The sequence below is a fragment of the Papaver somniferum genome, chromosome 11, assembly GCF_003573695.1.
Source record: "Papaver somniferum cultivar HN1 chromosome 11, ASM357369v1, whole genome shotgun sequence".
Lineage (NCBI taxonomy): Eukaryota > Viridiplantae > Streptophyta > Magnoliopsida > Ranunculales > Papaveraceae > Papaver > Papaver somniferum.
The window spans coordinates 59,255,379-59,265,960 of record NC_039368.1 but is presented as its reverse complement, the minus strand read 5'-3'; the positions used below and the strand labels follow the sequence as shown (position 1 = coordinate 59,265,960).

The 10,582-nt window shown below is 35.9% G+C and overlaps 1 protein-coding gene across 1 annotated transcript; it reads left to right on the top strand.

Annotated features, from left to right (window-relative positions):
* The first annotated feature begins 6,278 nt into the window (after positions 1-6,278).
* On the top strand, positions 6,279-8,559 carry LOC113320179 (NAC domain-containing protein 92-like). The gene is made up of 3 exons (XM_026568117.1): positions 6,279-6,743; positions 6,919-7,199; positions 7,364-8,559. The coding sequence occupies exons 1-3, from the start codon at positions 6,551-6,553 to the stop codon at positions 8,171-8,173; spliced, it is 1,284 nt and encodes a 427-aa protein (XP_026423902.1). The 5' UTR covers positions 6,279-6,550; the 3' UTR covers positions 8,174-8,559.
* The last annotated feature ends 2,023 nt before the right edge of the window (positions 8,560-10,582 follow it).

The following is a 10,582-nucleotide window of genomic DNA, read 5'->3' as shown; positions in this document are numbered from 1 at the left end:
TCAATATCAAGATAATCGACATCTTTCTCAAATACTTTGGCCAAGTTCAAAATTGGGAAATGGTCATATATCCACACCTGCATCGAAAGAACCACATTAAAAAATCAAAGGAATTGAATTGATAGAAACAAGTTTTACTTGGAAACATCAAAGTAAGACTAAAGTTTGCAAACTCAGAGAACTGTTCGGCTTATATGGATCAAGTATTATAAGCCGAACCAAGTAAGAAAAAACTTCGGCCTAAAAGGTTTTATGGTTATAAGCCGAACCATACTCTGAACTCCCAAAAGTTACCTGGAGCAAAGTGAAGTTCCCTCCGATGTTTGTACTTGTCAACCTAGACGCGGTGGCAAGTTGGTCCAGCAGGTAAGCGAGCGTAACCGTTCCCCAAGCAAACTTGTTACAAGTTTCAAGATTCTTTACCAATTGGAGATAATTAGCATTTACCTTGTTTCCGGTAGTGTCGGGAAAGATGTCTCTACCAAGAGTATAAAGCAAGTAGGCAGTTCCGGTTTGCTTCACTTTGACGGGATCCATTATCAACAAACCTTGTGTGACTCTTTCCTTTGTGTTCTCAAACTCCCTTTTCAAGTTAGTCAACTTGATCTTCTTATTCTTCTTATTTCTTCCACCTGGTATGAAAACGGTATCGACATCTTTAACTGATCGACAAAACTCCAACTCAGTTTTCATTGAACCCCAACCAAGGCATTCCAGGTAAAAATTGTATAGCTCATCCCAACTCATGTCATAAAAACCAGCATCCACACTTACACCCCTTGCTTTAAGACATGTAATCTTACTAGCCTCATCAGGAGTGATTGACATCTCTCCAAAAGGTAATTGAAATGTGTAAGTTTCTGGACAAAAGCGCTCGGTAAATGCAGAGGCCGACACACTATCATATTCCTTATGTCCATAATTGATAGCAGGCCATAAAGCACTGGCTTGTACGTAAGCAATCACCTCAGGAACCTCTTCATCAAGACTCCATTCCGCTGCCCTCTGGTGTCTCAATACTCGGACTGCACGGTTGTGATCAGGAGTCTCATAAATTCTCTTCGCCCAAGAATCGGCATAACCAATCAACACATTTCCTCCATCTTCCGGAATGAGGCAAACCATCTGATCGAGGTGTAATTACGTCATCTTCATCAGGAATGTGTAAACCAATGATCCGTCGATCATCATCGTTCTTCTCTTTCTCGGGTTCTGCCACCTTCTTACCTTTCTTGTCTTTCTTGGGTTTTCCTTGGGGTTGTGTTTCTTGATGAACTTCTTGATTATCATAAACTTCTTCATCTTCAGCTATTCCTTCTTCTTGTCTTTCAATTCTTACTTTTCTTTCAATTCTTACTTCTTCTAAAGTTCCTCCTCTACCTCCCGCTCCCAATTTTTCTTACCTCCTCGTCTAGGATCGGGAGTTTTAGAAGTAGAAGGTGTTACCTCCATCTTCTTCCTCTTTGTAGCTGCATTGGTCCTGACACAAGTATGAAAGTTATAAGATTAATTCGAACAACAAAGAGATTTGGAAAGCCAAAAACTTGTAAGAAAATAAGAAGGCTCGGCTTACCCGAAATAACACATATGAGCCGAATCATGTCTTGAAATTTTTATTAGCTTACACAGAGAGTGGATCGGCTCATACCACAAAACAATTATAAGCCGATCCCATATATTCGGCTGACAACCGATACCGTCGAATAAGCCGAATCTATGATTATGAACTCAAACATGTATTCGGCGCAACATGATATAATATACATAAGCCGATCCTACACACTTGTAAAATTTATGAAATTTTAACAATAATATTCGGCGCAACACTAATACTATCGAATAAGCCGAATCTAGACTTATGAATCGAAACCTTTATTCGGCGCAAAACTAATACAACCATACAAGCCGATCCTAAGCACATGCAAAACTTCTGAAATTCAAACAACAATTATTCGGCACAAAACTAATACTACCATACAAGCCGATCCTACGCACATGCAAAATTATTAGCCGATCCTATATATTCGGCTCACAACCGATACCGTCGAATAAGCCGAATCTATGATTATGAACTCAAACATGTATTCGGCGCAACATGATATCATATAAATAAGCCGATCCTACACACTAGTAAAATTTATGAAATTTTAACAATGATATTCGGCGCAACCCTAATACTATCGAATAAGCCGAATCTAGACTTATGAATTCAAACATTTATTCGGCACAAAACTAGTACTACCATATGAGCCGATCCTATACACATGCAAAAATTCTGAAATTCAAACAACAATTATTCGGCACAAAACTAATACTACCATACAAGCCGATCCTACACACATGCAAAATTATTAGCCGATCCTATATATTCGGCTCACAACCGATACCGTCGAATAAGCCGAATCTATGATTATGAACTCAAACATGTATTCGGCGCAACATGATATCATATAAATAAGCCGATCCTACACACTAGTACAATTTATGAAATTTTAACAATGATATTCGGCGCAACCCTAATACTATCGAATAAGCCGAATCTAGACTTATGAATTCAAACATTTATTCGGCACAAAACTAGTACTACCATATGAGCCGATCCTATACACATGCAAAAATTCTGAAATTCAAACAACAATTATTCGGCACAAAACTAATACTACCATACAAGCCGATCCTACGCACATGCAAAATTTCTGAAATTCACAAAACATATTCGGCACAAAACTAACACCATCGAATAAGCCGATCCTAAATATAAGTCTCTGTGTCACCAAGTTCGGCTCAAAACGGATTTCAGATATACGCCGAGCCGTTCAAATGCACTTTCAGGGTTCAGTTTCAAGAACATCTCGGCGCACATCTAAGATTTGTTTTGCGCCGAACCATACCCTGTAACCGCCGCAGAAACATGATTTTGACGAATTAAATCAATCAAACCAATCAAAAACATCAAATACGAGATGAGTTTGTAAAACTAACCTTCTTATTCTCATTTGTGGAGTTGGTTCTTCTTCAATCTCTTCTTCCGGTTGATTTTGAGTTTCTTCTTCACTCTCTAAATCTTCTTCACTCTCTAAATCTTCTTCTTCTTCAATGGGTTGTTCAGTCGCTCGATTAGAACGAGATACTGGCTTACGACGAACCATTATATAGATGAGTTTAATCGTCGACTAAATTTTCACGAATCGACGATTAAATTTCCGCGATGATACGATGAAAAAAAAGGAAGAAGAAGGGTTCGGCTGTTGTGGAGGAGGAAGAAGAAGGGGTTAGGGATATGAAACTGATTTTGATTTATTGATTATAGGTTTTTGTATTAGGGATAGGGATAGATTAGTAGTAATTTAGAGAATTTAAGGGCATATAGGTAATTGAACCACCCCATAGGATACCCCTTATAAGGTCACCCAAGTTAGGACTAGTCCTTTGTATGCCTTGAAAGTTTTAGGCATGCCCAAAGTTAGCGTTCCAAAACAGTGACCTTTCTGTAGTGACATGCCGTTTCTGCGAGATTGAAATGCAATGTAAAGCCTGTTTGTTTTTTTCTAACTCTAGAGTCTAAACAACAACAATAAATGCTGGTCATATATATTGCCGTGGGAAAGCATATGGTGCTTCACTCCAATGGCAATATAAAATGGATTATTCCCTTTAGAATGAGCAAACATTAGACTTTCTCTTGACTAAACAGCAGATATCATTAAAATCACTTAATTTTATCAAGCTGCAATGTCTGACTTCAATCCGTTGAGTTTCTTTCTCCCCGGCCCATGATCAAAAACAAGGAAATGTCTCCCCCATTAAAAGAAATAGATCCTACGAACGACTATCGCTCTAATGGTCAAGTTGAGAAGTTGCACATACACTTGCACTAGTAGTTGGTATAGAGTTTTATTACGCAATATATACAAGTTGTTTGATATGATGTCATTATATATATATAGTTATATGTTGCTATTATTGTTTTGCTGTAAAGTTAATTAATACAGTATATTAATTAACTTAAACTTTTCTCACACTGCTACAGTACAAGAACTATGGTGTATTACTGTTCACGTCTTGAATCCCAGCCCGTTAATCCAGTGGATTATGTAAACCATTACACGTTTTCTTCCTCTAAGCACACTCTCTTAAGTCACACTACTAATTTTGCTAGTTAAGCACCAGATGTATAGGACGGTTTAGCTCACACTATTTGTGGTATCTTGTATGGGTCCTTCCATCATTAAATTTAACAAACTATAGTTTGGCAATACAACTTTGTAGGTCATACTGCTGTCATGGTGGACCGATGATGGGTCAGCATCCGGATAATTGCATCGGACCGCTGATAATGAAACATAAAGTATTGCAAAAAAGTGATGATGCTTTAGCCTTTAAGATTAATATAACAACGTAGGGTATGACGTCAAATTAATGGTAATTCAAGTAGGGTACTGTAAAGTGTTAGGCGGTCGATAGCCCTGATTGAAATTTTGGGAGAATATGATATCTCGAAGTGCCGATAAGAATTTCCGGTAAGATTGAAACATATCCTGTGATGGTTTTACATCTTCCATAATGTAAAAGTTGTTCGACAAGTCAAAGAAGACAATGAGAAGAAATAAGGTTGGTTTGAATTGAGGCTGAGGTGAACTGATCAAACTGAATACTGAACTTACAAACCGAGCTATGTGTAGGTCCACACGGTTTTAAATTTTATTTTCTTGGTGCGAAATTCAGTCCGTGCCTTATGAGAAGTGTAATGGAGGTGATGATGATGAAATCAGATGATTTGTCAATTGTTTATCCACCGTTTATTTTAGTAATAAGAGAATGTCACTGCTTTCTCCTCAATTTAAGGTTGCGGCCGGATATCTAACAGTCTAAGATTTGTCATATCCACTCTCCCCCACATGGAAAATGCAATTTCTTAGAAAATTACGCCGACCACACTCACCACACTCACATGTCATGCGCCGGCTGTTTCACTGTTATATCTTTAGCTGTCTCTCTATTCAACCTGTCCAGTTGCTAAACAATTAATAATTAATTAAGTTTAGCCCTGGCTTAGCCAAACCGATTTAACCAATATAAACGCATGCAGCCTAGTTCAGGTATACATTTCTGTTTTCTTGTTGTGCGCCGGCTCGTTAAAACTATTTGTAGGATTCAAAATCTCAGCCATTAGCTGCTTGGCATGTGTAAATTTGGGATATCGAGTTAAGGATATTCTCCTAAACATGGATGGAACCCAATGACAGCACACAGGCACACCATGACCGTTAGCTTGGGTGGCATTCTATCTGCAGACGTATTCTGATTTTGACCACTTCCAGGGTTCTAAATGACCATGCAGTTTAACAGAGGAATATCTCATGGATTACACTCTTAAGTTAAAAATTCGAATATACACAGTCAGCTTAGCGTAGATCAGCTTTACCCAATCTGGTGACTTGATTAATTATCTAGATTAATTTTCATTGTAATGCATTAATTTGACAATTTCATAAGTGCGATTATTTATTAAGTAAAAAAAACTAATTCAAAATGAAGACCAAGAAGACAGCTAATGAGATAGATACTAGACCACCTTCTTCTTCTCATTCTCCTAAATACTTTGAATTATTATCAGCTGTGAATTTTAGTACATTGAACTTCTTCCATTATTCTTTCTTAATTTGTACCTAGCTATAAGGAGGCTAATAATAGCAAACTTAAAATCAGTTCTTAGGGTCCAGATTTATATGGACAGTTTTTCCTTTGTTTCATTAGTTTTGTTGGTTTTGAATCTGAAACTGAACCCAGAAACATGGGTCCTCATCTGAAAGTAAAAAAACAAAAACATTTCAAAACCGCTTTATATTTTCTTTCTTTTCTTCACAACAGTTCACACTTTTACAACTGTTTTAGCCAGCACACACCAAGCAAACAAGTCTAGATCAGTAATGTACTTAATTAGTTAAGAATTTCTAAACCCCTAATTAATTACCATCACACCATAATATTCCTCCTTGATTTCACAGGAAAGACCAGTTTTAAGTCCCCCGCCTTTTGACTAATGACAAAGTCAGTATTAAGTATAGAATCTAATGAAGATTTTTTTTTTCTCTAATAAATGAGAAATTACATTTGTTGTCTGTATTAATGTGATAAAAAACAAAAATAACAAATAATATAATTCTTTGAATGAATCTTCTTTGAGAAGTTCCTTGCAAAACAAGTAAACATTCTCTATATAAACCTCTCATTCCTTTCCCATTTTTTCTTCTTCTTTTTCAAATTTGACCCCTCGATTTCTTCTTCACCTACAATAATATCACCTCTCTCTCTCTCTCTAGCTTTCTCTTTCATTATCTGGGTCTGTATTAGTTTCTTAAATTCTTCTTCAGTCGATCGGGTTCTATCTTAATTTCAATTTTTTTTCTGTGTATCTGTCAATTTGTTGTGAAAGATTGTAGAACAAAAAACAAAAAAATCTAGTCGAAGTTTAGAGTTTTATTCTTTTGATTAAATTAGTAAAAAATTTGGATATTAGTTTCAGATCAAGGTGGAAAATTCTGTAGAAATGGAAGAAGTTCCAATACTGATTAATCAAGCAGCTGAAGACTGTATTGATTTACCACCTGGTTTTAGATTTCATCCAACAGATGAAGAAATTATCACTCACTACCTCTCCAAGAAGGTTCTTAACATCAAATTCTCTGCTACAGCTATTGGTGAAGTTGATTTGAATAAGTGCGAGCCTTGGGATTTACCTAGTAAGTTCTCTTTCTTTTATCTATTTAATTTGATTTACTTTTCGATGCATTCCGGACTTTCCGATTGTCCGACCGAAGCTCCGACTGTCCACGGGACCGGAGGAGGTGGTACTAAGACTATTTTGATTGATTGTGATTTGTATCTAATTAATTTGATTTGATTTGAAATTTACAGATAAAGCGAAGATGGGAGAAAAGGAATGGTACTTCTTTTGTCAAAGAGATAGAAAATATCCCACAGGGATGAGAACCAACAGAGCAACAGTAGCTGGTTACTGGAAAGCAACAGGAAAAGATAAGGAGATTTACAAAGGGAAAGGGTGTCTTGTTGGGATGAAGAAAACTCTAGTTTTCTACACCGGCAGAGCACCTAAAGGAGAGAAAACTAATTGGGTCATGCATGAATTCAGATTGGACGGAAAGTTCTCTCACTATAATCTTCCTAAAACTGCAAAGGTACTTTTTATTTATTTCATTCATAATTATACTCTTTTCATATGGATTCTCATAATCATTCCTTTTTTTTCCTTTGAGTTTTGATTGAGATTTTGTATGGGCCCTCTACTGTATGTTATTTCTCTATCTGATTACTTGGAAAATCTGTGAACTTGTTTTTGCAGGATGAATGGGTTGTCTGTAGGGTTTTTCTTAAGAACAGTAGTACTGGTGGGATATTAAAGAAAGTTAGTCCATATTCAGGAATGCTAAGAATGAATTCATTTGGATTTGTGGACGATTATTTGCTTGATTCTCCTTCATCATTACCACCTCTTATGGACAATTCCTCTCCTAATTATAACTCATCAAGTAGACCTAGTACTTCCAGTTACACGAATGAAGATGAATTCAAGACAACAATATCTGGTCAACTTCCTAATTACATCTCATCAAGAACCATGGATCATCAACAACAGCAAGATAACAAGAACCTTCTTGTACCGAACTATAACTACAACATGATGAACCAACAAGTGATGATGATGAATCAGTTTCCATCTTCAAATGCTACACCAAACTCATCCATGTTTTACCCCCAAATTCCTCAAAACATGAGTTGCTTGCAAAAGGAACAGAGAAGTGTTGCTGCTAACACGAATGCAATTCCAAGCTTTCCGGACTCAAGTAACTTCATGCCCCAGCAAGCAAGATTGAGAGCTTTAGCTGATCAAACCAATCAAAAGTTTGACCAAATGAAAAGGCTGAATGATTATGAGTGTAAAGTAGAACAACAATTTACATCAAACAATCATTCCATGGTCAGTCATTGCTCTCAAGATACTGGATTGAGTAATGACGTGAATGTAGAAATTTCTTCGGTGCAGCACGATATGGCAGCAGAAAACAACGGTTATGGGGAAGATCCTTCTCATCAACAAAGGCATACTTCAGATGATCTCAATTTGGATTACTTAATATGGAACTACCAATGATCGGCTAACAACGCTATATTATAGATATATCATCCTCATCCTCATATATCATCAATATCACCAACAACAACACCATCATCACCATCACCACCACTAGCACTATCAGAACCAGTATTATAATTAGGAGCCCTCGGTCAATCTGGCTTCCACGTTAACTGAAGGGTAAAATAGTTTTCTTCGTTCATTCATCCCGTTGCACGGAAAGAGAAGACCTTATAGTGGGCTTCAGATTTATTGATATTTCTGTGCTGATCCGTTTCTTATACATTACAGACTATATATACAGATTAATTACATGCAGTTTAAAGTAGGGATTATTTGTTCTCTGTAAGGAAAAATCTTTAATCATTAATATAAATTACCACTAATTCTTTTGTTGAGTTCAAGCTAGCTAGTTATATTAATTTCTCTTGTTGATGATTTATTCTGCTTATTAGCATATTGTTCTCCTACTTATCATCCTTCTAACCTAGTCTGTTTTTAGGTAATTTTGGTTACGAAACTCTTAATAACTATGATATGATCATCACTAACGAAATCAAAGAGAAAAGAATAATCGCTCTTGTTCTTTTTAATAGGGTGCTTTCGGTTTCAGCCTTTCAGGGTTTAATGTTCATACTAGTAATCTCTAGTATAAAAATCAGATCATTTTCGGAGGAGATTATACTCCTTCACAAGTGCTGCATTCATTCCTTCAGTCAGTTGTACATGTACAGGTACCTAACAGAGGTAATAGGCTAAAAGCCACCTTGTATATACATAAGTTCATCTGAAGACTCTGAACCTGTGATCATCAATATTTCATTAGTACATGTACCTCATCAACATCATTTTTGCATGTATTTTCATTCTTTCACCTTGTCATATTTATTCTCACACGCATTTTACAATAAATCCCCTGAAAGAAACCCGAATATTACTTGTTTGATAAGATTAAACAGTACTTACATTCAATGTATGTTCTGTCCTCGTGGGTGCACATATCATCATCATCAGTTCATCCTGGATAGCCAAGTAATTAACTAAGTGCCGTATTAATAAGAAAGTTAAAGGTGCACAAAATTCATCTGTCATGATCAGTTAAAGGAACTGGCCGTACTAGTTAGTGTATATACTATGTAGTGCTGTTGGGTGATGATTCATGAATATATTTTTGGGCGGGAATTCAGAAATGGTCGGTTATTAAATTAAAAGAGAAGCAAAATATATTTCATGTGATGTGCTAGCTTCTTATTTATTCATCCATTCAATTTCAATTACTATATGTATTCTTTTTAAAGCAAAGCTTCCGTTTTATTCTTCCATTACATCTGTTGTATCTTTATTTTTTTTGGCTTCATTTCTATATATTCAAATTAGGAGCTCTATTTATTCCATTTCACTTTGTAAAATTAGGCATAACCTCTGAAAAATTACACACTGTATTATCATTGGAAAAGAAAATAACTTACTAGTTTTATAAAATGAACAAATTTTGATTTAGTTTTATTAAAACTCAAAATTCGAGAAACAAGCATATAAACAATGAACAAATAAGCGCCACGGTAATATCACTACAAAACAAGTAGCTTGTAGGTACGGCTGTTTTGAAAAAACCGTCCCTAAAGAAGGATATTTGGGACGGTGATGGCCTGACCGTCCCTAATAGTCATAAAATATTTAAATCAAGGCTAAAATATGTTCGTCCCAAAAAGAAAACATGGCTAAATAGTATTAGTGACGGTGGAACAGGGGACGGTACATAAACCGTCCCTAATATCTCTTGGGACGGTTTTTTGTCTTTTTGGGACGTTTTTTAACCGTCCCAAGAGGCCTTCTGTTTTGTAGTATATAGTTTTGAATTACCAAACTATATAGGAGTAGTATATACATTAGATCAGAAATAAATTGTTCAAGTGTACAAATTTAATTATCCATTGGTGGACTGCCGGCCAGCCACCCTTCCTATCCGAAATTCCGAATACTAGTGTTGCGATTATTACAAAACTACCCTATTTATTTCTTCTTTTAATTTTTTTCAGCAACTGACACTTGTTATATGTCCTACTTGGATCCAATCTTTATCATCAGCATTATGGGCTCATTTGAAAAAAATGATCTATCAAAGTCTAGAGTTCATGAATACCATGATGAAGTGATAGTGAATGAAATGCATGAATCCAAGTCTTAAAATTTGGTCAGTTTATAGCAAAATTTGGTCCTAGTAAATTGGTTGTTTGACACGTAGATGAAAAGAACCAAGCAGGTAAAGGGAAATGAGTTTAACTCAGAAATGCAAAGATCAACAAATTTAGATAAACTTCAAATTTGACGTGTGAACGAGTAAACTCATACGCGGGTTACGAATACAATTACAAATACATTGTACAAACCTTATCCATTATCTACTAAAATAAACAAAAATTCTAT

Bases quoted from the DNA above. Each gene is read 5' to 3' on its own strand.
- LOC113320179 (XM_026568117.1), top strand. From the start codon at position 6,551: ATGGAAGAAGTTCCAATACTGATTAATCAAGCAGCTGAAGACTGTATT. The intron at 6,744-6,918 runs GTAAGTTCTCTT...TGAAATTTACAG, and splicing joins CGAGCCTTGGGATTTACCTA to ATAAAGCGAAGATGGGAGAA. The intron at 7,200-7,363 runs GTACTTTTTATT...TTGTTTTTGCAG, and splicing joins ATCTTCCTAAAACTGCAAAG to GATGAATGGGTTGTCTGTAG.